Below are 26,371 nucleotides of genomic sequence, written 5' to 3'. Positions count from 1 at the left end.
AAAATTGTCCAAATTAAAGATAAAATCACTATTTCGAAATTAAAATAAGCATTGTTTATGAAACTGAAAAATGAAAATTTTTCTTTATATTTTGTCTTGTAATATTATTACTTAGTTTGTTCCAAAAAAATTATGAAATAATGGTCAAATAAACATACAATAAAATAAAAAGTAAAATTTGCAATATTTATGGAGTAAGAGTAGAGTAATATGAGAGATGAGAAAAAAGAAAAAAGTTAATGTGAATGGATGAGATGAGAGGAGAGACAAATTTAATGGGAATATGTGAGAGAGAGAGAGAGAGAGAGAGAAGAGAGGAGCTAATAACGGTAGAGGGAGAAAGAGGGATGGAGGGAAAGTGTGTAACTGAGTAATGTGACGCATGCGTTAAATTTTGTTTTTTTAATTATTATGTTAAACTTTTGTCGTTTTCATTAAAACTTAAGTCATTTTTATTAAAATTTAAGTTTTTTTATTAAATAAAGTTAGTGAATGATTTTTGGTTAATAAAAAGTTTAGAAAAGCCCTTTTCATTAAAACTCAGTTTTATATAACCATACATGTATTATATATCTCAAGTCTCATAACGTAATTATACATCAGTGACATCTAAGCAATTCTTTTATTTGAGCTATAATACGCGTAGCATCATATACTTGTGAACCTTTTTACAAATAAAAAAAAAAAGTATTTTCTTTCATATACCAAAATTATATCTTTGAGAACAATTTGAACTTTTTAATTACTATAAGAAAAATATATACATATATATGGGCAAGATTCGCGGCACCGCTTTTCTTAAACAGTTTTTGACACATGTTTTTGTAAGCCCCATTTAGTAATATATTTTAATGATTTGAACCGTCTATCTTTTAAAACATCATTCATAGATCATCGTTGCACAAAATTAGACAAATCTAAAACCATTAAAACATTAATTTGTAGAAACAAAAAATGTTAAATACATTTCTACAAAAAACACCCTAAACCCTTAATACAAAATAGTGCCATAAATTCGTCTATGTATGTATGTGTGTATATATATATATATATATATCTATATATATCTTTAGGTTCACAAGGGGTCCTCCTAGTACGGAAGTTTTAAGTTTGTAAACTGTGGGTACATGGTCAAGATATAGATTTCACTATTTAAGGGCAGAGAATAAATTCATAACAAACAAAACAAAGAAAGCGAAAAAGGGCAGAGATCGAATAAAGTTTTGGGTGAAATGGGAGGATACCGTCGACCTGTACAACCAATTAGTTTATAGTCAATTGTTCCTTTTGGTAAAAGTAAAGGTTAATTTCGAATAAACTATCTTCAATCAAGTCACCATCTTTTAGATTGGAACATATTATTATTGGGGTTGTTATCAACATACATACAATCTCCATTTTCCATTCTTTGTCGCATTTGCAGACACTTGGAAACTTATCATTCATGGAGCCAAAGATATATGATAATATTATCTTACATTCTACCATACATTTTTCAGTGTGCACCGAACACGAGGACATCTTATGTTATTGTACAATTTGAGAGACACTTGAAACAAAAAATTCCTCCAATTAAATAATGACATGTAATGTACTGCTCTGTGTTTTGATCAGAATGAAAATTCTCTCACGTTCTATAATTCTATGAGCAAGAAGATAACCCTAATTTTCTATACTTCAATGGGTGAACCACAGATATTACTTTATTTATGAACTCTTGGATTCATGATTATGTTTCTATATGTATTGATAAATTATCAATCATCTATTCCAACAAAAAGAAAAATAAAATGCTAATGAGGATTGAGTTGGTAAGGTTTGTTCTCTTCGTTATATCAAGACTTAGGTTCGAAATCCATTATCAACAATTTCTCTTGGTGAGAGATCTGTAAGAATAAAAAAAGGGGTTAAAACCCTTATGTGAGTCTTTAAAGAACCTAGTGACTGTGGCATGCTCTGGCCCTGGGACGGAGTAAGTCTCTCCTCCCCTGAACTCTTTGCAAACAAACAAAAAGAAAATTAAACTGACAAGCAACCCTAGCGTAGGATTCATTTTTAGCGTAGGATTCCTTTTTTCAACATGGAAAATTGTTGCATCACATCCCGTACAAAATGTAAAGCAGCTAGGAATGTTCATTGGTTTAGAAAAATCTAGCCATTCAAGATATGTACGGTTTTAATAAATGCTGCTTTGCATGGAGACGCTCAAGATCATTTAAACTTGCATGCGAAGCTTTATTTTCTTGGCATGAGACTCACGTTCTTAATGTAAAACATCATATTCAACATAGAAACTAAAACAATTACGAGTGCTCGTCGATTTATAAAATCTAACGAATCCACATTTGATCCAATATATATTTTGGATTGTTGATTTTCAATCCAAACCAACCCAATTCTTTTTATTGGTTTGGATTGGATCTTCATTTTTAATAGTATGAAACATAAATACATCAAATGTGAGACAACTTTCGTCGAGTCTAATTCAGTCACAAGTTCTAATCGATATAGGTGTAAAAACAAAGATTAAATGCTAAAGAAAAGTGTATTCGTTTCACATTATATTAAATGTAGTTCTATCAAATAGTTTAAATTGTTCGTTATATATTAAATTTAATAAACATACAAGAAAAAACTTTATTGGATTCAATTGGATTTTCACAAGCAAATACGCCATCGGATCCAATTACATTGGTTTGTTTTGGATTGGATTGGATTTGGTCGCTTTGTTGAATTGGATTGATCACTTGGTTTCATTAGAATAACAACTTTGTCAAATGCAGTTCATATGAACATGTTTATCAAGAAGAAAATCAAGTTATTGATTCTTTAGCTTCATTTCGGGCAGATAGTTATGTCTATCATTGATTTTTTACGGTTCCAAATTTTGTTGCCTTTACCCATGCTAGTGATATTTCATTTTGTCTTTATTATCAGTTTCGTTGATCATTTGGTCATTACGGATTTTAACTTAGTCCCCCACTTGTATTAGTTTCGTTTACTTTCCTTCGTATTTCTTTAGAAAAATGGTGGAGGAGGGACCCAGGGGGTTTGGGCATAATAGTCCTAATCCCTTCATGTGTAGGTAGGTGCCTCATAAGCGACCATTGCCAAAAAGTTAATCTCGTATAATCTTAGCTAATCTCATCTAATCTTTCTCGATTGAATTTTTATTTTAAAACAACCCTAAAAGTTGCAATCTGGGTAGGAAAAAAGTTGAATTTCAGGGTCTAAAATCAAAATTATATTGATAGGTTAAGATCCTCGCCTCTTGTCCATGCATAAACTTCAATTCTTTTACGTTGAAAGCTCAAAATTAATAGAAATATAATAAGCAGTTAAATAAACAACGCCAAATTTTAACAAGATTTTAAGTATTACAGTCATACCACGAAAACATCATATAAAACCAAATATAAGCAAGGAGTGCAAATAAATTAATTTTCCGTACGCTGATGAGCAAGTAAATATGCTTTATTCATCATATCTTGATCCTGATCGGAGTTCCGCACGTGTAGCTAATGGTGCAAGTTTCTCCGACAGCCACGGTGTACGCATGAGCAGGCCTAATGAGGAAGTTGGGCAGGTGAACCAGCAGCTCACACACACATTGATTGTCCAGCTGGGTCAACCACTTACAACAGTTATCCTCTGCAGGAATGGGTTGATGATCATGATGCCTGTGCCTGTGATGGACACGTCTATGTCCGTGGTTGTGTCCATGTCCGTGACCGTGTCCATGGCCCTGGCCACGTTCCTCTTCCTGTCCTTCATCATCATCGGGGGGCGAAGGGGGAGGGGAGGGGGGTGTTGGTGGGGGCGTCGGAGTAAAGGGGAGCATCGAGCAAGCATAGTTAGCAAGCGCAAATTGCGATGCACAGAGAGGGCGCGCAGGCGGGAACACATGCTGCGCCTTCATCTTCGGCAGGAAGAGCAAGGAAGCTGCAAACAAGGTTAAAGTAAGAATCCTGACTCTCTCCATGACCATTTCAGCTATCTTCTTCTTCGGCTAATTCGTCTATTTATACACTGTTGTGGTTTCATAAACTTCTTGTTTTCTTAGTTGTTAGGCTCTCTTTGTGGGTAATAATTATAAACAAAATACTAATTAAAAAAGTAATGGAGATTACCAAGGGAATGAGGTTTAGGTTCCCATTCATTTGGTGTGATGACTCTGTTTGTGTTAGGTGACGTGCAAACTCTCCCAAATAGTGTTTCCACAACCGACCTTGCTCCTACCAAACTGCAAGAACAGAAATTACATTATATGTGTCATCTCCCTGTCAATTTAGCAGACATTACAAACACTACCATCCTGTCTGGTCACAACATAGAGATAATGAAATACACATGAATCCGATGCATGCCCCGTTTCCAGGATTGTTCAAAGAAATGAAACGGTTACAGCTAAAGCTCAAATGAAGATTGAGGGAGGTAGAACTTCCGGTTCATTACGGAAGGCTATACAGAAATGCAGAATAGGAAAGCTAAAAAGAGATGAATTCAGTTACGATTGGTAAATAGAATAGCATTCACTTCCAACGCGGTATGAACTAACTGATGCTCTAAACAGAAGCAAATTCATCATAACCATTTTCAGTGGATATTCCCTTTAGAAGTCGGAATGTGTTCATTGTCTAATAAATCAATCGCCAGCATTAATACATCGATACTTAGTTGCACTTTGACTGCACAATAACAAGATCAATATTTGCTAAAATTGTGTGATATTGCGAATACAATAAGTGTTGGGATGGAACTGAATGTGAGAAACACATTGTGCATGATTACAACTCCATGACAATGTCGCATCACATAGGCGAGCATGCATCCCAAAATGTCTTAGTGCTTCCGTCAATAATTTCCATTTTCATGAACTGTTGTAGAATCGAATAAAAACAAACACAAATTTAATATGGCACCCAAAAAAAGCAGTTCCATCCTCCATCAAAGATATTCAGGTACACCAAGAATCACTACAATATTTGAGACGAAATTGGTTAATTAAAAACAATAATCCCTCACAACCGAGATCATCCAATACTTTCAACACTATTTGCAGCTCAATGTCAATACATATGATTAAGAACTAATTCCTCATTACCTGTCGTCTAGTTGCAAATTTCACCGCTTCTTGATCACCAACCATGCACTTGTCCTATTCTTCGTTCCTCATAGCCATCATTTCCTTGTTCTTCTCAACCTCTTCCCTTTGCAACCGCAAATGCTCTCGTCTCTCCCTCCATCCCTCCTCCAATAGCTCCGCAAACTTGTCCTTTATCTCCAGCAGCGGATCTCGGTCAATCAACTGATCATCTTTGGATCGACGCATCTTCATAATACATTTCCACCCAATCCCTAACCCACTCTCTCATTTCCTTCTTCAAGAAAAACCCTTATGGCAGCCTATAGTCAAAATTCGGCCGAACCCAAATCCCTGTCAAATTCGACTCCTCTTGTGCCCTCCTCTCAATCATTGATTTCGCAAACTCGGGGTTCCACGAAACCAATTCCAGATAACAATTCTCCTCTCCGGGGCACCCAAGTATTCGAAAATACTGCGGATACTTGGGCACCAAGCTAACCAAGAAATCGTGCCGAATTCCCTCTTCACATGAACCAATTTATCAACACTAACAACCCTATCCTTGCACATCATCAGCAATTTACACAATTTAGACACAATCAACGGCTCATTTTCCTTAAAAATCCTCTCTTCCTCCTGCAGAAACATCCTTAATCTATCGCTAAATCGAAGAAACTGAACCGGTTCCGATTTGGGTTTAATTCTATCATAGTAAACATCGAACAAACCTGGGTTTCTGCTAAGAAAGGTCTTGACTTTGATGTTGAGCCGCAGCCTTTCGCGCCGTTTTTCGAGGTACCGGAGCGGGATCACCCGACCCGGTTCGTTGTGCACCTCCTTGACGACGCGGGCGCAGAGCTTGTACGGCTTGTCGTTTTCGATTGCCCGGTCGAGCTTCTGGTCCTTGCGCCAGACGACTTTGAGGCTCGAGATTGATTGCGATTGGAGGTGGGTTGCTAGGTGCGTGCTGGGTCTGAGAGCGGGCTTGCGGGTGCGCATATAGGAGGAGATTGGTCGGGTTTTGGAGAGCATAGCCAGAATCGGAGACCGAGCTGACTCAGTCACTGGACACAGTAAGAGTAAGAGGAGAGAGAAGCAAATTTCAAATTGGGCTTGCAAAGCAACAAAGTTGAATTGGGCTTGAACTGCATGACTGTTTTATGGATTTGGGCTTGGAAGCTGGTCCATATGAATTACCTTGGGCTTGGCTGCTTGGCCCATATAAAGTCTATTAATTTCTTACCTCAGGTTTGGAGCCTATTTTAATTTCTTACAACATCTTTAAAACATTTCACTTTCATACCTTAAGTACTATTTTATTTCAAAATAATACATCCGTTACATTTTTCCATCCATGGATCCGTTAAGTGCTGACGTGGCTGCCACATATATGCCACGTGGCAAAAAAAAATTTAATTTTTGTTTTTAAAACCTGAATTTTCAAAAAAAACAGAAAAAAGAAACCCATCCCCGACCCACGCCCTTCTCCCATCCATCATCACCCACCCCAAAATCCCACCAGAGCCACCCCTCTCTCCCATCCCCCATCACCCTTCCCAAAAATCCCCCATCACCCACCCTAAAAAATCCCACCCAATATTAGGTGGATCTACCACAAAGCCAGTCCAAAAATCATCTCAAACTCCCCAAGATGAATCTACCACAAAACCATCTGAGATTAGGTGTGATTCGGGGTCTCTGTGCAAGGGAGGTGGGTCGTGGGGTCCCGCCCGGGGGGGGGGGGGGGTTTAGTGGGGTGGGCAGGGGAAGCATTTTTTTTTTCTCTTCCACTTCCTCTTGTTGTTGTTGTTGCAAGGTGGGGAACTGGGGGGGAGGGGGGGGGGGGTTGCAATTTTTTTTTTTTCTCTCTTCTTTTTCTTGCAGGTGGGGAAATGGGTTTGGGGTTTTTTTTTTTTTTTTCTTTTCTCCTCCCTCTTCCTCTTCTTCTTCTTCTTCTTGTTGCAGGTGCGGAACCCAGGGGGGTGGGGTTGCAGTTTTTGTTTTTTTTTGTCCTCCCTCTTTTTCTTCTTCTTCTTCTTCTTCTTCTTCTTCTTCTTCTTCTTCTTCTTGCAAAGGGTGGGGACGAAATGGGTTGCAAATATATATATATATATATATATATATTTGTTTTCTTCTTCTTCTTCTTCTTGTTGCAGGTGGGGAATTGGATTTGGGTTTTTTTTTCCTCCCTCTTCCTCTTCCTCTTCTTCTTCTTGCAGGTTTTTGGGTTTTTTAGGGATGTGGGTCGCTAGGGGAAGGGATAATGGGTTTTTTTTTTTTTTTTTTTTTTTTTGGGAAAATTCAGGTTTTAAAAAAAAAAAATTTAATTTTTTTTGCCACGTGTCACATATTTGGCAGCCACATGGAATATATGTGGCAGACACGTCAGCACTTAATGAATCCATGGATGGAAAATCTAACAGATGTATTATTTTGAAATAAAATAGTACTTAAGGTATGAAAGTGAAATGTTTTGAAAATGTTGTAAGGAATTAAAATAGGGCTCAAACCTGAGGTATGAAAATGTAATTTACCCTATATATTATCATGGTTAGGAAAAATTTTAAATTGTGTCCTAAAAAAAATAAATTGATATCAAACTCGTCATCTATAAAATTTAAATTTTATATTTTTCATGTATAAATATAAATAAAGAAAAACAACACTAGACCATACTAAGTTCTTCGTTGTTTAGTAACAAATTGCAACTTGAGCAAAAGTCAATGTGCTCATTTGAGAATATGTATATAATGGGTTTGGATTCGCAGACATTATTTTATACAGAGTTTTCACTTTTCAGACCCAGCCAATTCAAATCGTTTATTTTTTTTTATGTCTTCCTCAAATTGAGTAAATTGTAGCAATGATCCTTCAATTTTAACTCAATTGGAACAATGATCTTTTAACTAAAAATTCATTATCATTAGTATTTCAATTCATCAAAACATGCAACTATAATCCTTTAACTAAAAATTCATTACCAATGATCCCTCAACTTTAATCCAACTGGAAAAATGATCCATTAACTTTAATCCAACTGGAGAAATTGTCTCTCAACTTTAACCCAATTGTAGCAATGATTTTTCTAACATAACTTATTTTGATAAAATTTTGACAAAGTTGACAAAAATGATCATAGTTACATATTTTAATGAATTTTTAATTAATGAATCATTACTCTAATTTAATTAAGCGCGTACAATTTACACTTTTGCTTTTCCTCCTGATGAAAAAATAAACAGATCTCCCGGATCCGCATTTGGCAGAATCTCGACCGTAGATCCTTTACGACTCTACTCTCCACGTTTACATCGTGCGCAGCGTCAACGTCCTCATCACCTTCCTGCACTGCGACGAGTCAGGACACTCCAAAAAACGGCGTGCCACACTCTCTCACTCCCTCCCGATGCCCCTTCCGCCGACCGCCCAAACCAGCGCCCTAATCTCGCCGCCGAATACGACGGCGAAAATGATGTCGTGGAACGGTGCCAAGGACCTGGTGATGACGTCTGATGACATTCCGTTCGGGACGGGGTCGTGGTATCTCTACGCCGGCGTCTCGTGCCTGCTCGTCCTCTTCGCCGGGATCATGTCCGGCCTCACCTTGGGGTTGATGTCACTCAACCTCGTCGACCTCGAAATCCTCCAGCGCAGCGGTAGCCCCACTGAGAAGAAGCAAGCCGGTCGGTTTTTTGGAAAATTGATATTTGATTAACGAATTGGTGTTTAATTATACTTAATTGAGATTAATTATGCGATTAATTTTAGTGGTTTGATGTTGATCCGTCTCTGTTCGCAGCTAAGATACTACCTGTTGTGCAAAAGCAGCACCAACTTTTGGTCACGTTGCTTCTCTGTAATGCTTGTGCCATGGAGGTACTTTTGACAATTTATCGATGCCAACAAATGTTGAATTTCGAGATTTGTGTTATAGATTAAACATTGATTTTCGTTAGATAAGTTTAAATTTCGAGATTTGTGGATTAAATCACACTCATCTAACCACAATTGATGCGGTTGTGATGCTGAACATTGATATGAACATGTTAATTGGTGTTACCAAAAAAAAAGATATGAAAATGTTTAATTTACTTGTCTTGTTTTGTGTTTAATTTTGCTTGTGCAGGCGCTTCCTTTATACCTTGATAAAATCTTTCACCCAGTTGTTGCTGTTGTGCTGTCTGTAACTTTTGTTCTGTTATTCGGGGAGGTACGGCATTTTCCGAGTTATTATTTATTATTGAAATGCAGTTGGATAGAGTTTTAGTGTTAAATGAGGTTATGGGACTGTGACTGACCTGTGCTTTTCCATGTTGGACTAGATTATTCCGCAATCTATTTGCTCAAGATATGGGCTTTCAGTTGGTGCCAATTTCGTTTGGCTTGTCCGCATTCTGATGGCCATTTGTTATCCGATTGCATACCCAATTGGAAGGGTATGTAATTATCGTTTGTACTGGATCACTGAATTTAATTTTCTTTTCAAGTTATTGTCTTTTATTAGTTTATAGCTCAGTCATCTACTTAGTAAATTGCTTTTTGCGGCTATGAGACATTCAAGATATCACATCAACACTGAGACAAGTTCTTCTTAGGCACCAGTGACGTTTTAATATTATACTTGTTATAATTTTCATATGTGGATCATAAAGTATGTTTCCTATTTTAGTAAAACATAGTATGGACGGAAGTCCAATACGTTTCAGATTCGGAAATTGATGTTATAGCTTGTAAATGTAACCCATGGTTTCAGGTTCTTGATAAGGTACTTGGACATAGTGATGATTTGTTTAGGCGGGCTCAATTGAAGGCCCTAGTCTCTATTCATGGCCAAGAGGTAAGCTGCTTAGATTGGAAGTGTGTACGACATTACTTTCATATGTCCAAAGTTTGTTCCTGACTACTAATTTATTTTGTTGAACAACGGTAGTGATAAATGATGCAACTAGTTCTGGGTGTTGAATGTGACTTTATGATTTGTGAATGGCTGCTGAAAATTCCAGAACAGTTACAGTTGTGCCGAATTCAGATTGTTTTCTGTTTTCCTTGACTTGCTATTTCTATCCATTTTAGGCTGGTAAGGGAGGTGAACTCACACATGATGAGACAACGATCATCAGTGGAGCCCTAGATTTAACTGAAAAGGTACCCAATTTCTTCAGATGTATTTAAGCTTTGCATTTGTCGTTGCAGCATATGACACAGGAAATTTATGAGACATTACAGAGCAATTTGAGGGAAGATAATTTGACTATGTAAGGGCATTTCCATAAAATTTCTAGTGTTACTTCATGTACATGTTCCTCAGTTCTATAATATATACCAATTTTCTCGCTTTCTATGTGCATCTTGATCTTCTTGCTGTATTTCTGATACTGGTTCCCAATCTATTTTGGTCCTTGTCTTCCTGGGTGTTTGATTTTGGTTGCAATTTTCAGCTTCTGCATGCCTTCTAAGTATTGAGATAACATCACAATCCACGTCTGCGTGTTGCATTTTCTCTATTCTTTGAAGGATTCATAATAGTAAAGTTTCTTTTGATGTCCAGACCGCAGAGGAGGCTATGACACCTATTGAATCAACATTTTCCTTGGATGTTAATTCAAACTTAGACTGGTGTGTTTGCCTTGGACTCTTCTACATATTCTTTATTTTGTGCTCTTTTTTGTGTGGTTATATTGAAATAGCAATTACATCTCTAGATCGTACTTTTTTTTTGTTGTATCTGTTGGGTTTTATGGCTCAAAATTAGGATGATGCAAAAAATTAGGTTTGTGTTACCTGTTTGGTTTTGGTGTCCTATTTGGGTTTGGATTTTGACTTCTTAGTTGGTTTCCTTGGTGGAGAGATTTTGTTAATTACCTATTTGATTAGGATTTGGATTTACTTCCTATTAGGAATCTTATTGTAACCTAAGTCCTATGCACTATAAATAGGTCCTTAGGGTTAGTGTATTTTGATGTGGCTATTCGTGTGGCAATTTAGTGAGAGTCAATTTGTGAGTTTGCGAGTTAGAGAGCAATTTGGGAAAATCTTCTCTGTTAGTTTTGGGTTCTTTACTCGTTTGGTTTAGGGTTTGTAATTTGTGGGATTTGGGTAGTGAGAGTTTAAATACTCTTTTGTAATCTCCGTTTGTTTGGTGAAATTTCTCGCCATGCTTCGCTTGTGGACGTAGGTTTTATGCCGAACAACGTAAATCTCTTGTGTTAGTTTGAGATTGTTTTAGTTTTCACCTACCACGTTGATATTGGTACTTTGTTAGAATTCGCTTGCGTTTCGCATAAAAGTACAAGAAGTAGTATCAGAGCCAGGTTTCAGCTTGGGCTTTGCTTGGCAGTCACTATGAAGCCTTCTGTGTTGTCGGTGAAAGTTGATAATGAAAAGTTCGATGACTTTGGTATTTGGCAATTGAAGATGCATGCTTTGTTAGTTCAATAAGGGCTTTTAAAAACGCTAAAGGGTGTGAAGGCTTTGCCAAATTCGTGGACTGATGAAGAAAAAAAGACATTATGGAACGGGCACTTCATGTTGACTTTATCGAATGAAGTCTTGCGTGAAGTTGGTAGCCTCAAATCTGCACCCGAGTTGTGGCTAAAATTGGAGAGCTTGTATATGACCAAATCCCTTGCTAAACGGTTGTATTTGAATAAAAGTTTGCATACTCTTTGTATGGATGAAGGTACGTCAATTCATAAGCATGTTGATGAATTCAGTAAACTTATGATGGATTTGAAGAGTGTGGACGACCAAATTAGTGATGAGGATTATGCGATAACTTTGTTGTGTTCTTTATCTCCTTCGTATGAACACTAGAGAAAGTCTTAGTTTGGAAGATGTTAAAGTCACTTTGAATTCTAAAGAGCTAAAGAATAAAGTGTCTGGCACACAAGATGGAGCTTTGGTAGTTCAAGGAAGGAATAAGGAAATGAGCAAACTTGGAAAGAACACTTGTAGCTATTGTTATAAGGAAGGTCATTGGAAAGTAGATTGCCCTAAACTCAAGGGCAAAAAGAAGCCGTTTGATAAGTCTTTTGCTAGTGTTGATGCAAACATTGCAGAAGATCGTTGTTCTGAACTCCTCTAAAGGTTATGTGAGGAGGTGGAGCTTGGTACTCAAGCTCTTTGGGTGGAGTGCAATTCGCACTTTTTGTTTGTACGTTCAAGCTTTTGCTTGGATTTTGTTTCATATTTGCTAGTTTCCGTAATGGAATTTGTTGGAGAAGGCATTGGAGGAAATTTCAAGTTTGAAGACTTTTGGATTTTTTAATTCTAGGTGGAGATCAGTTTCAAAAGAATTTGGTGCACGTTTGCATTTGTATTTTGGTATCCCAAATTTGAAGTTTGTATTTGATTTGGAAGTTTGCTAATTTCTCGCCAAGGTGAAGATTGTTGGGTTTTACGGCTCAGAATTAGGATGATGCAAAAAATTAGGTTTGTATCACCTATTTGGTTTTGGTGTCCTATTTGGGTTTGGATTTTGACTTCTTAGTTGGTTTCCTTGGTGGAGAGATTTTGTTAATTACCTATTTGATTAGGATTTGGATTTACTTCCTATTAGGAATTTTATTGTAACCTAAGTCCTATGCACTATAAATAGAACCTTAGGGTTAGTGTATTTTGATGTGGCTCATTCGTGTGGCAATTTAGTGAGAGTCAATTTGTGAGTTTGTGAGTTAGAGAGCAATTTGGGAGAATCTTCTCCGTTAGTTTTGGGTTCTCTACTCGTTTGGTTTAGGGTTTGTAATTGTGGGATTTGGGTTGTGAGAGTTTAAATACTCTTTTGTAATCTCTGTTTGTTTAGTGAAATTTCTTGCCATGCTTCGCTCGTGGATGTAGGCTTTACGCCAAACCACGTAAATCTCTTGTGTTAATTTGAGATTGTTTGTTTTAGTTTTCACCTACGACATTGATATTGGTATTTTGTTAGAATTCACTTCCGTTTGCGCATAAAAGGACAACAGTATCTGCTGCTATATTGAGCAAAATAGAGTAGAAACTAGGTATTGACAAGAACTTATGAGGATCATCTGGTAATAATTGAGATGGGTGTTGGTCTTCTTTTTGTTTTCTGTTGTAGAGGGAAATATTCATTTTTAAACTGATATTTGTTTCCTCAGGGAAGCAATTGGGAAAATTCTTGCGCGAGGTCATAGTCGAGTCCCCATCTATTCTGAAAATCCAAAAAACATTATCGGCCTCCTTCTGGTGAGTGAAAACTTCTGGCCTTTGATTTCCTACCATTGATAACAGTTAATTGTAGAATTGGTATGTCACAGCTGATTGTAGGATTCGCAAGTCATTTTTATAGTTATTCATTTATTTTGTAATGGACTTAGGTGAAAAGTCTTCTCACAGTACGAGCAGAAGCAGAGATTCCAGTCAGTGCTGTTTCGATTCGAAGAATGCCTAGGTGCGTCACTTCTTTCTCCATATTATCCTTTATGTATATATCTGCTTCTGTTGTATGTGGGAAAACTTCAAATAATTATGCATGGATTTCCCAGGGTTCCGGCAGATATGCCGCTTTATGATATACTTAATGAGTTTCAAAAAGGAAGCAGTCACCTGGCAGCTGTAGTGAAGAGCAAAGGAAAGAGCAACCTTCTGACAATTCCTGACGTAGAGAATTTCAAGGAGGATAAACTGGCACAGTTAAAATCTCAACTAGCTGCGTCCTTGCCAATCAAGCAAGATGACAAATCAGGGAGTGTTGCTCTCGACATAGATAAAGCTCCAAAGTCTCTGACAAACAGGCCAACTGTTCAACCGAATGGCGCTATAAATCCAAATTCATCAGAGGACATTGAAGACGGGGAGGTCATAGGAATCATCACCCTGGAGGATGTTTTTGAAGAACTTCTGCAAGTATGCTCTGCGTCTATCGAATCTCCTACCCTTAAGTTCAATTTATGTGGTTCAGTCAGTATAATATTATGTGTTCAACGACCAAAAAATGCCAATACTATTTCTTTTCACATGCGCTCTGTTTGATGATGAATTTTCCTAATCCTCTTTTCAATGCAGGAGGAAATTGTAGATGAGACAGATGTATATATCGATGTACATAGGAGGTATGATGGGATCTGAACTCTCTCTCTCTCTCTCTCTCTCTCTCTCTCTCTCTCTCTCTCTCTCTCTCTCACGGTCAAGTTCCTTGATTAAATTGGAATGTGTGATTTGTATAGGATACGTGTGGCTGCTGCAGCAGCTGCTTCATCCATGGCACGAGCTCCATCAACTCGGAAGTTGCTTGTAGTAAGTTAACATCATTTACTTGTCAGTCTTTCGCTAAGTCATTGGAACATGAGGTCATCAACCAATATATCTTAAAAAGCACGAGCTTTTCCAGTAACTGAAGCTTTCACCAAATCTGTGATTTTCAAACATGCATCTCGCTGTAGTTCAACAGAGTTTATGTAAAAGTATCCGCGAAGCTCTTCCAAATCCTTGTTCTCTTGATGTGCATTCCTTATGCTTTAAGAAAAAGTTACAAATATTGATAGAAGTATCAAACCTTTTTGCTTCTTCCCCGAGTACGTATTTTGGATTGAGTAACAAGCTGTGCGTCATTTGTATGGCTGTTCTGAAGTTAGAAGTTGTTTTGTCTAATTATGTACTCGTTATCCTTCAGGGCGCTCTAAGTAAGCACGGGCAAACCCCGAAGAAGTCTGCAGAAGATGATGGACATTCGGTGAGGTTTTCAGGGTCTCCACGGGAGCCTCTTCTAGGCGGTAAGAGATGACAGACTTGTAAGTTGTTCCAGACTTCCGGTTGGAAAAACTAGCTACGAACGCCAGCAGCTAGCGTCACCACGGAGTTGCGATCAGCCGCGTGCGACTATTACGGTGTTATCTGTAAGCTAGGGTTTGTAGGTTATAGTGCGTGCATGTAATTTCTGTCTCTGTTTTGTCAAATCCATGTCCATTTCTAGAGCTAGAAAACTAGGTGTGTCCTACAACTACATTAAACCATTTGGGTTTAGAAAAGTATCATGAGGATTTAGAAATATCCACACACCCCCCCACACCCGGCTCTCCAAAAAAAAAAAAAAAAAAAGTAAATTGCAGCAATGGTCCTCAATTGGAGCAATGGTTCCTCAACTAACAATCCATTACCATTGGTCCTTCAACTCATCAAAACGTGCAGCTATGATCCCTTAACTAAAAATTTATTATTATTGGTCCCTTAATTTTAATCCAACTGGAGAAATGACCTCTTAACTTTAACCCAATTGGAGAAATAGTCTCTCAACTTTAACTTAATTGTAGCAATGGTCCTTCTAACATAATTCATTTTGACAAAATTTTGACGAAGTTGATGAAATGGATTATAGCTACATGTTTTGATGAGTTGAGGGACCCCAGTTGTAGCAATGGTCATTCGAACATAATTTATTTTGACAAAATTCTAACGAAGTAGATGAAAATGACTATAGCTGCACATTTTGATGAGTTGAGGGACCAATGGTAATGGATCTTTAGTTGAGGGACAATTGCTGTAATTTGATTAAAAATAAAAGATCATTACTACAATTTACTCAAAAAAACAAAAAAATGGAGAGAAATCTCTTTTTTTTCACGTTGTTTGAAAATTTGTAGCCTCTTGCATTTTATTAAAAAAAAAAAAATTCAAAAGAATTTATTTCATATTTTCTTGATAAATGCGCTTTTCTATATGATAAAGAAGGATTTAAACTTGGATACAATTGCTGATGTGTATTTTTGGGTCAGGTGATTTTTTCCATGTCATGATGCCCCACCATGCGACATGTCCAACCAATCAACATCTACAATCGCATCGATTTTTGACATATCATTCATATTATCGATAGTGTGAACATTTGAATTAATATTGGTTGAAATTATGTCAATGTGCTTATCGGTGAAAAATAAAAGGGAAAATTGATGGGATGGCATCATTTTGTTGTAGGATTGTTAATGAAGTCTAAATAAAAGGTGACTGATGATGTGATATTATGTGATGGGCTGGTTCGATTGTACGACCCGAATTTTTCCCATTTTCCAAAAATTACCAACTACCCAAAATGTGAATGTGACATCTAGATCATAACGCGGGTACACTAAAGCAAATGTTACCACATAACATCGCATCATTAGTCCGAGGCGTCCCTGCATGTACTGAGTAGGTAAGTCTCTTTTTCCATTTTCACATGTTGATTTTCACCATTTGGGGGCCACGCCCCATGTGAATGAGAATCCTCTTTGTGAGAATCTCGATGATTTTTAAATTGTGATTATTCATCGTTCATTGTACATGTTGCAGTCATAAATTATTTTAGATATTTTATTTAAAAAATTAAATATAAATAATATCTGATAAAAATTAACTGCACGATTTGAAAATTCCGAAGATTTTCATAAAAAGGATCCTCATGGGCCCCAGGTCGCAAAACAAGTCGGCCAGTAGACGCGGCGGGAAACTTCGCGTATTCCACGTCAGCTAACCGTTCTAAACCCGGGCCCATCACAGCGAGTGAAAAACTCGTATGCTAAGATTACAATTGAATGAATTGACGAAATTACCCTCGCACACCAGCTCGATTAACGAGTGTACCCGTTTCCTTAGCTGCGTGGGTCAAGACAACTCGGCCGAGTCATTGTTTTTCCCGAGAATCGAACACCACAAATACCGTACAAAAAACCACAAACACTCTCCTCCTCCTCCTCCTCCCTCCTCCTTCCACCTTTCCGAACGGTCAGTCTTTTCATCTTCCTCTTCCTTGTTTTTCCGTTTGGCTGCCGAGAAAAGGACGAGAAAGTGTTCAATTTTCGCAAATTTTGATATTCATAATTCAAGGTTCTGAATTGTTATGGGAAAAAATTGATCTTTTCGTTTTTAGTTTTTTTTTTTTAGTTTTTTTTTTATTTATTTGTTATTTGCTCGGCATCCAAACGTAGCGATTGTGATTTTCATTTCATCGCATTTGTGATTTTTGCATTGTGATTAATTTTGTATCATTGGCTCTGAATTTTCGATGAAGATTATGATTTTTAAGTTTGATCCGCGGCAGAGTGTTGGGTTTAGAAAGTGAAGAAAAAAAATTTAATCTTAGATCTTGACCTAATTTTTCGTTTGAATTTTGTAATATAATTCTAGTTGCAGCTTTGGGGCTCTCAAATGGATGAATTTTGTCTGTAATTTTGTATTCTGTTTTAAATATGCAGAATCGTATCTCTTGGAGATGGGTTTCAATGCTGTTTTTGGTTGCTTAAAGGAAGTTTTTCCACAGGTATGAGTCTTTAACATTTTGGAATTCAATTATAAATTGTTATCCTTTGTTATTGTTGTGTAATTATGTGTCCATTTAAATCTTTCGGCTTTATAGTTTTTCTATGTGTAAGTCTTGTCAAACTAGTAAGGTATGAAGCTTAACAATTTGTCAAATGAGTGCATGGAATTTAATCTGAACAATTGGCGGTTTTGGGGACCCATATTCCGAGTTTTTTCGCCATTTTGTTTTCTTAAGTTATTATTCCAGTAGATTCTAATGATTCTGAGACTTCTAGTTTGATTTTATGGAATATGCATTAATTGTCTTGCCTAAGATCATAGGTGAGAACATAGCCTTCTTTGATTTTCCATTAAGGTAAAAGCTGCAACTTAATTGAATCTGTACAGTCTAGGGTGCTTGGGTTTTGTATTTGGTTAAAATGTTTATTTTTTACTCAGACTGACCGTCCATATTCTTTCTTCTGATTCGCCTCAGGTTGATTTTCGCATTCTGAAGGCTATTGCTATTGAACATCCCTTCGATGCCGATGCAGCTGTGCTTGATGTTATTAATGAGTTCCCTAACTTGGCTACACAGTCATTTTCGTCGGCTTTCAGTCCCACTCAGGTTCAGAGTCCCGAGGCTCTCCCAGTTACAGGTATTCTGTAGCTTCTCGCGAGAACCTCCTTTTGTTCCTGGAATTGTTCTGCTATTGCTGCTACATACTTTTGCCTCTTTCATGTCATTGCATATTGATAATTACTTGTAATACTAAAATGTTCCATTTTTTCTGTTTATTTATTTTTTATTTCATCTAAGTCTTTAATTCTATGCTGAACTTGCAGCTCAACACAAGGATAAGGGTAAATTATTGATGCACCAGCAGGTAATTAAGGAAGCCGAGTTTGAACCTCTTCCAGAACCAGAAAAGGCAGCTGTTGATGATGACAGCAAAAATGATCATACAAGTGGCATCTCTCATGACAATCCCACACTACTAGGGCAAGTGAGCTCATTTCCAAATGGTCCTGTTCCATCAGATGCTGATATAAGTACTGGAAGTGAAGAAGTGATTTCTGATGGAAAGGGTATGAATTTTGATGTCCAAGTTGGGCTGCAGCAGTCTGCATCTGGCATTACGACTCTTTCAATGCCTGGAAAGGATGTGATGACAGCTGTTGATGATGACAGCAAAAATGATCATACAAATGGCATCTCTCATGACAATCCCACACTGCTAGAGCAAGTGAACTCATTGCCAAATGGTCCTGTTCCATCAGATGCTGATATAAGTACTGGAAGTGAAAAAGTGATTTCTGATGGAAAGGTTATGAATTTTGATGTCCAAGTTGGGCTGCAGCAGTCTGCATCTGGCATTACGACTCTTTCGATGCCTGGAAAGGATGTGATGACAGCTGTTGATGATGACAACAAAAATGATCATACAAATGGCATCTCTCATGACAATCCCACACTGCTAGAGCAAATGAACTCATTGCCAAATGGTCCTGTTCCATCAGATGCTGATATAAGTACTGGAAGTGAACAAGTGATTTCTGATGGAAAGGGTGTGAATTTTGATGTCCAAGTTGGGCTGCAGCAGTCTGCATCTGGCATTACGACCCTTTCGATGCCTGGAAAGGATGTGATGAATGGCACCTTGGTTGATGCATTTCCTGAATGGAAAAGTTTTTATCTCCCTTTGAATTGTGATTCTGATTTGGCTTTCCATGACACACGTGATCAAGTGGAACCATTTGCAGTTGATTCTTCTTTCGTAGAACATTCACTAGATGCTTCTCAGTGTGGCATTCCTTGTTCAGACCCTCTTCTTGCTGATGACAACTTACAGGCAACTGATCCTTCAGATCATACTTCTGAGAAAGAATGTTCTCCAAGGGAAATGGTTGATATTGAGGAGAACACCACAGACAGCGTATGCAATACTGATGTTCTTGAAGAGATCATTGAAAATGCTAAAAATAACAAGGTACTAATAGGTTTACGACTTGTTAGCTTTAGGGTTGCGATTTGCAATTCAGAAGTAGATGCCCTTCCTATAAAATTGAAATTTCACAGTTGGTCTTTTCCAATACTCTCAGACTCTAAATAAACCTGGCCCCATCTTGTCAGAGTAGTTATATCATCTTAATCTTTTTAATGTGATGATGTTCTGTATTTCATGGATATTTTGAAGTGTGTATAAATTCCTGTCTGATACAAGTACTATCTGATTTTGGGTTAGGATCCAATGATAGCATGTTTATAGATTTGGACCTTTGGTTTATGTGCTTCATTTCATTTTTTTTTTTTTTTTTTTTACCTATAATATGTATTATCTTGGGATAATAAATCTTGTCTGATATTTGGGAGTGTATTCTTAATGTTTTGCATGTGTTCTTTTGCTGAACCACTATCGCCATGGAGTTACTTTTTTCTTCTTTCTAATGATAGAGTTCCTAATCGTTTAACAATGTTGCAGAAAACCCTGTTTTCAGCCATGGAGTCAGTCATCAGCATGATGAGAGAAGTGGAAGTGCAGGAGAAAGAAGTGGATATTGTTCAAAAGGAAGCTTCTAGGGGAGGTTTGGATATAATGGTCAAGGTGGAGGAACTTAAACAGATGTTGGCACATGCAAAAGATGGAAATGACATGGTAGTATTTTGTGAGATGTGATTAAAGTTAGAAGTTAATGGATTCTGAGTTGCCATTTTTAGTTAAGGGTGCATCATAACTGAGGTTATATTCTTTTTCTGCAGCATGCTGGAGAAGTCTACGGGGAGAAAGCAATTTTAGCAACTGAAGCGAGGGAGCTTCAGTCTCGATTGCTCAACTTATCGGATGAGAGAGATAAATCACTTGCGGTTCTTAATGAGGTTTTGACTCCACTTCATCGAGTTGCTTATTGCACTGCATTACTGTTGGTGCATGCTTTATTTCACTAATTTTATCTTTTGATTGCCTCATTTTTATGCTGTCTTTTTGATATTGTATTCCTTAAAAGCAACAAAGGTTTGATCTGTTTCACTTTATTTATTTATCAAACAATATCATCACAAAAAGATGTTAAGTATTCGTACAGTAAAGATATTGGAAAATCTTATTCGTGACTACTTGCAACAATTATATTTGTCTTTGGTTGATGTAGGGCAGCTGATACAAAGATGATCCTTTTTCTTAGCTCATTATTTGTTCTGTCACTGCAGATGCGAGAAACCCTTGAGGAACGGCTGGATGCGGCAGCAGAGGCAAGGAGACTGGCCGAGCAGGACAAGCTGGAAAAGGAAGAGTGTGCCCGGAAAGCTCTTGCTGAACAAGAAGCGGAGATGGAGAAAGTTGTTCAGGAATCGAAAATATTGCAACAAGAAGCAGATGAAAATTCGAAGGTAACAACTGTTTTCAGTGACCATGGACATACTTAATTAAGCTAACAGATACAATAATTCATTCAAATTTTGCTTTTTGCAGTTACGGGAGTTTTTGATGGACCGCGGCCGCATTGTTGATATGCTACAGTAAGTAATTTTGTCTCCATGGTTTTAATATATAATCTCTAAAGTTTGGTTTACAGTTTGGACCATCGAGGTCTCTATTACCTATGTAAAGTGGCTGATGCCAAGCAACTTGCAAGTATAGTACATCTTGGTTCCGTCCATGTGCTTGAAATAGGATGTAGTACACAGCACTGATTTCAGAAAGCTTCATTACCAATTGTGTATCTTGTCGATCCTCGTTTTGCATATTAGACTTGGAATTTGTGTCTGAGGAACTTTAGTTATGTGTTGAGATTGTTTTTGCAGTTTACCGTTTATATTTCATCTTGTCTTACATTTATTTCATAGGTCATCTGTCTCCTCCAGCAATAGTTTAAATCATCTATTTCTAAAATCAATTAGGTCACTTTTCAAGCATTATCAATGTAATCTCATCTACTAGTTGTCTGTTACGTCACATTCTAGTCCGAACCTCAAATTCTTCGCTATCTGGTGTTCTTTTTTTGTTTTACTACAATTTTATTTCTTCCTCAAAACTTTTGTTTCCTTTCAATGCTTTTATTTGCTGTGTGTATTTTTATGGGTTTGAGGAGATGATAATGCAGTACTTTCATACATGTGCAGAGGAGAAATTTCCGTCATTTGTCAGGACGTCAGGCTTCTGAAAGAGAAATTTGATGAGCGGGTTCCACTAAGCCAGTCAGTATCTTCGAGCCAGACGAGCTGCATCCTAGCTTCTTCAGGCTCATCCATGAAAAGCGTGGCACTCGATTTAGTTTCAGAACGACTGGAGTTACTAAAGTCGCCGGAGAAGGTAAGCCCCGCTCCTTCAGTTGACGGCCTATCACCAAAAAGCATACTCGAACAGGAAAGAAGCAAGGCCGATCGAAAGGAGCTTATGGATGACGGATGGGATATCTTCGACAAAGAATTTGATGTCTAAGCCTTATACTGCATATCATAAGCTGTGAATATGAACAGTATCAACTTCGAAGGCATGCAATTTTTGTTTCAAATCAAGTAGGATTTATATATTTTGATACAGAATTTTGTACAGTGGAGATTCAAAACAATAATAATTTAGACTTGCCGAATTTTGAATATATATACGTGTGTGTGTATGTATATATTTGTAGACTATTCTTGTAAAAAATTAGATAATTTCAAAATCATAGTTTATTTGTAGTGAAGAAAATATAAGAACACGGTTCTACGAAGAATCACTAAATTCACAATCTAACACGTTTTTATGGCTCACATCTATAACTTTTTTCAAGGATTTGAACTGCTATATTTCAATTAATTTTTTTTTATAGATTATTTTTGCAAAAAAATTAGATAACTCTGAAATCAAGGTATTCATTTGTAGTGAAGAAAATATAAAAATACAGTTCTACGAAGAAACACTAAATTCACAATCTAATACATTTTTATGGCTCACATCTATAACTTTTTTCAAGGATTCGAACTGTCTATATTTCAATTAATTTTTTTTATAGATTATTCTTGCAAAAAAAATTAGATAATTCTGAAATCATGGTATTCATTTGTAGTGAAGAAAATATAAAAACACGATTCTATGAAAAACACTAAATTTAATCCAACAGTTATATAACTTAATGGTTGGGTGATTTTTTGGCACAGCTGATATTTGAGAGAAGACATAAACAATAAACGATTTGAATCAATAAAATATATTACAAAATGGGCTCTAAAAAACTCTATAAAAAAATATGTGTCCACGAATTCAAAGCCGTTATGTATATAATTGTTTTGGTCATGCATATTCGAAATGTTATAAGCAATTTGGAGTTGTACAACCATTTATTGAGTCTGATACATAAATTTATCGATTTTTCAGAAAATTAAAAATCAATAAAATAAGGTTGAAGTTTCTAAAACCTATTAAAAATCGTGTGTAATAGCTCACAATTGGTACAAAAAAAATGCAGTTATTTAATTTTTGCAGAATCTTTTACGTCCGCAACAGGTAAAATGTTACAGGCCCCATTTGAAAATGGTCTTACTAGCAGTCAAGTCATACACCGGAACATAGAAAAAATGGACTATTGTCAACGCGTTTATATCCAAAATATCCTACATGAATTTTAAGAAGCTTATAGCACGACACGAAAATGACACGAAAAATTTGTGTCCTAGTTCCTTTGACTATTTCTGTCATTGTGATTCTTGCGAACTCGATTCAGCCAAATGGTGGATGATGGTGATGGTGAGCTAGTTGTTCAAAAACATGAGAGCTGGAAATTAAAATGTCCAGATGGTTTGGTTATTGACTAATGAATATACATGCATCCACTTAACCTTAAAAAAATGTCGAAGTCAAATGGCTTTTTCGGATAAGCCAATCAGTAAGTTCCTTACACGTTGAGCAAGCAGAAACATTTGCCAGATTGGTCAGTTTTGACCCAAGGCAATGGCAGCAAGTTTAACATTTCAATTTGGGCACGTAAGTAATACGGTTGTATTATCCATTTGTAAGTTTCAAGTTCGGCTGACATGGATGACCAGTTCAATATCGAGCATATTTTCTAAAGGAAAAATTCAAGCACAATGACTTGTGTTTTTTATGAAGGCTAATGTTAGAGAGACAATTTACTTGAACTATATTTTGTAAATCGCATTATATGGCGACTGACGATGGACTCTTTTAAATCATTAAAGAAAGAATCCAACCATCAATCCATACATCATGAGGTGTATTGATTATGGTCTATAAACAGTCTCCCTGACATTTTGGTTTTTGTAAAACTCTTGAATTTGGACTCAAATATTTGTGATAGTAGTGGAAATTTTAAGTAGAACATTGTTTGTCCCTTACCCTTATTAGTCCTTACAAATAATTCGCACATGCTCAAACTTTCATTAAGGAGACAAGTGCCACTTAGTATTACATTTTAGTAGTATTTTGTTTCACTCGTAAATTATAAGTGAAATGTCTTAGTTTTAGATTCAAATTTCGTGAATGATGAGTTTTTAACACATTTTATTCCCCCAACCTTTAGCCTTTTAGTGTAAATATATCTTTGTATCAAAAACAATAAACCAAGTATATTTTTCACGCAAATGTATAGGATTTATTTCACTACTATAAGCATACTAAGAAAACAAGAGTTACATTAAATTATCAGATATTTACAACGTCAAACAGACATTTGGAGCTTTAATTGTCTAAATACAAATTAAACTACCATCTATGCAAAACTGGTCACCTTTGCCTAATTAATTATTATACAGAGAAAACCACAGTACCCGTATGGTTAATTAGTCACCCTAGCTAATACTGATCAGTCTCAAACTTGATCAACCAGTGCTAATTAGGATGATAATTAACCTCTTAATCACTCATGCCAGCATAAGAGCATCACGCTACATCTCCAGATGATGTAAAGCCGCGCCCGCTGCTCTCGTATGTGCTTCGAACACCGTCCCCATGACCGAAACTTCAAACTAGTACTCCTCGATGTCCTCGTTGGGATCGCTTTGGCTTCCATGTCCATACAGAAAACGAAGAATATATTGAAAAATAAAAACGAGATGGTTATCAAGCGGTCAAGACTGAGAGAGTGGGAGTGATTGAAATTTGAAGAGACTTAGAAGAAGTTTGGAAGACTTGTTGTGGTGGCGGGTTTGAATTTGATGGGGGTGGGTGGATGATGAGGGACAAAGGGTGTTTAAATAGAGAAAATGGAGAGGAAGAAGGAAGGAGGAAGAAGAATATATGAGAGAGAGAGAGAGAGAGAGAGAGAGAGAGAGAGAGAGAGAGGAACAAAAATATGAACAAAAATATGTGGTGGTGGTTGACAAATGTTGGACCCTGGTTGGGCCAATTAGACAGGGGGTAGGGTCCACCAATAGCTTGTCTGCTCGTTGATTACAGCCTCTTCGAAAGGGACCTCTCATCGGCTCTTCCTTCTTCTATTGGAGGGGTCATCCGACTCATCCCTGTCTGACCTTCATAAACCTGCATGCATGCATGCATGTTCGTTTCAAATACCTAAAAAGATTATCAGAATCGTGATTAAGTTAATTAAAATATTAGAGAAAATTTACAACAAAGAGATTTGATTTGAGATTATATACTGTTTTAAGACTCTATCAATTGTCTGTTATATCCGAACATAATACGCTTTAACAATAGTTAAGGGGGCATATATCCTAAATTTTCATTGGGAAATTAGGGTTCCAGTTGTTAAGACTAAACATAGATTTCTAGACTAAACATAGATTTCTATATTTTTATCGTGTAAAAGTCAACTAATAGAGAATTAGATATAAACATCTAAAAACCAAACGGATTTGGATCCTCTCCTGAGCTTAGGAAGCTGAGCTTTCTGAGTAAATCACATGGGCCATTAGATTTTGATCCAAAGACTACAATTATTATAACTTTTAGGGAGCCCCCTGTTTGTAGTTGTTGGATCAAAATCCAACGGCCCGTGTGCTTTGCTTAGGAGGCTCAGCCTCCTAAGCTCAGGAGAGGATCCAAATGCAAACCAAACAAAGCTTTTAGCCTCCTAAGCTCAGGAGAGGATCCAAATGCAAACCAAACAAACCTAAAAGCTGTCATGTTTGTTATTCGTAGGGGTGAATTTTTTTGCCAAATTGTCGTGCCAACCGAATTGTCAACCGTGCCATACCGATTTTGTGCCAACCAGTAATGGTACGACATTGTACTGTACTGAAATTTTATGGTATGGTATTGATAATGGATACCATTACCACGGTATTACTGTATCGTACTGAAATATAATGTAATATATAATTTATAAATAATATAATATATAATTATATTAACACATATTTATAATATTTCATTGCTTGTTTGATTTGTATAATGAGTATAAGAGATTAAAAAAATGTTTGCTTGATTTGTATAATGAGTATAGGAGGTGTTCTACTACCATTGGGGCTCTATTGGAAGATGTGGAACTAAATGAGCAGTTCATAATTCAAGTTTATGGGGGTGATGAGAACAAAATTGAAATGATGAAGGAGCTTATACAAGAAATGAGGGAGCAACGCTTTTTGGAGATATCCAATGAAGTTGATAAGTACTTCGCCGCTCCTTATATTAGCATTATTGTTGGCGGCCTTGTTCTCTTGAGTTGGTGGAAATCAAACACAAAAGAGTTTCCCAATTCTTTCACAAATAGCCAAGGATATCTATGCAATCTCCACTTCTACCATTGCTAGTGAAAATGCATTTAGTCTAGGGAGGAGGGTTGTGGACCCTTTTAGGGCATCTTTGACTCCTAAAATGGTAGAGGCACTAGTATGTACTAGTGATTAGTTTAGGATGGATGAAGTAAACTTTTACAAGGAACCTAAGGAATATATGCTTCAATTTTACAAGGAAATGGAAGAAGTGGAAACAAATAAGATATGCTTAATTTTTTTAGTACATTTGTTATTAAATGCTTTTCAACTTTAATTCTTCTTGCTACTAATATGTTTTCTTTGTTTGTAATGTAGGCTTGACACAAGCTCAATCTTCTACAAGTTCAATGCCTCCTCCAAATGTTTCGACATCTCAAACT

At 36.8% G+C, this 26,371-nt stretch overlaps 3 protein-coding genes and 2 pseudogenes across 4 annotated transcripts; 2 read left to right on the top strand and 3 right to left on the bottom strand.

The window, feature by feature from the left end:
- Window positions 1-3,316: 3,316 nt before the first annotated feature.
- On the bottom strand, window positions 3,317-4,109 carry LOC137716232 (Tetratricopeptide repeat (TPR)-like superfamily protein). Its single transcript, XM_068455656.2, has one exon. The coding sequence runs from the start codon at window positions 3,986-3,988 to the stop codon at window positions 3,482-3,484; it is 507 nt and encodes a 168-aa protein (XP_068311757.2). The 5' UTR covers window positions 3,989-4,109; the 3' UTR covers window positions 3,317-3,481.
- A 1,203-nt stretch (window positions 4,110-5,312) lies between these two features.
- On the bottom strand, window positions 5,313-6,118 carry LOC137716230 (protein WHAT'S THIS FACTOR 1 homolog, chloroplastic-like; annotated as a pseudogene).
- Window positions 6,119-8,398: 2,280 nt separating this feature from the next.
- On the top strand, window positions 8,399-15,092 carry LOC137715341 (DUF21 domain-containing protein At4g14240). The gene is made up of 13 exons (XM_068454631.2): window positions 8,399-8,769; window positions 8,886-8,962; window positions 9,213-9,296; window positions 9,409-9,522; window positions 9,840-9,923; window positions 10,160-10,231; window positions 10,635-10,702; window positions 13,204-13,291; window positions 13,423-13,496; window positions 13,591-13,951; window positions 14,111-14,157; window positions 14,272-14,341; window positions 14,718-15,092. Exons 1-13 carry the CDS (start codon window positions 8,493-8,495, stop codon window positions 14,826-14,828), a joined length of 1,527 nt encoding a protein of 508 aa, XP_068310732.2. The 5' UTR covers window positions 8,399-8,492; the 3' UTR covers window positions 14,829-15,092.
- A 1,575-nt stretch (window positions 15,093-16,667) lies between these two features.
- On the top strand, window positions 16,668-21,907 carry LOC137716080 (uncharacterized). 2 transcript variants are annotated; one of them, XM_088690551.1, is made up of 9 exons: window positions 16,668-16,801; window positions 17,272-17,336; window positions 17,814-17,976; window positions 18,164-19,308; window positions 19,801-19,974; window positions 20,079-20,195; window positions 20,526-20,705; window positions 20,788-20,834; window positions 21,438-21,907. In XM_088690551.1, exons 2-9 carry the CDS (start codon window positions 17,289-17,291, stop codon window positions 21,754-21,756), a joined length of 2,193 nt encoding a protein of 730 aa, XP_088546677.1. In that variant the 5' UTR covers window positions 16,668-16,801; window positions 17,272-17,288; the 3' UTR covers window positions 21,757-21,907. The 2 variants fall into 2 exon arrangements, with proteins under 2 accessions (XP_088546677.1, XP_068311575.2); XM_068455474.2 differs by having other exon boundaries at window positions 16,685-16,903.
- A 2,021-nt stretch (window positions 21,908-23,928) lies between these two features.
- On the bottom strand, window positions 23,929-24,836 carry LOC148697724 (small polypeptide DEVIL 14 pseudogene; annotated as a pseudogene).
- Between the last annotated feature and the right edge of the window lie 1,535 nt (window positions 24,837-26,371).

The sequence above is a fragment of the Pyrus communis genome, chromosome 3, assembly GCF_041283825.1.
Source record: "Pyrus communis isolate YQ-2024b chromosome 3, ASM4128382v1, whole genome shotgun sequence".
In the NCBI taxonomy this organism is placed as follows: domain Eukaryota; kingdom Viridiplantae; phylum Streptophyta; class Magnoliopsida; order Rosales; family Rosaceae; genus Pyrus; species Pyrus communis.
This window is presented reverse-complemented; position numbering and strand designations above follow the sequence as displayed.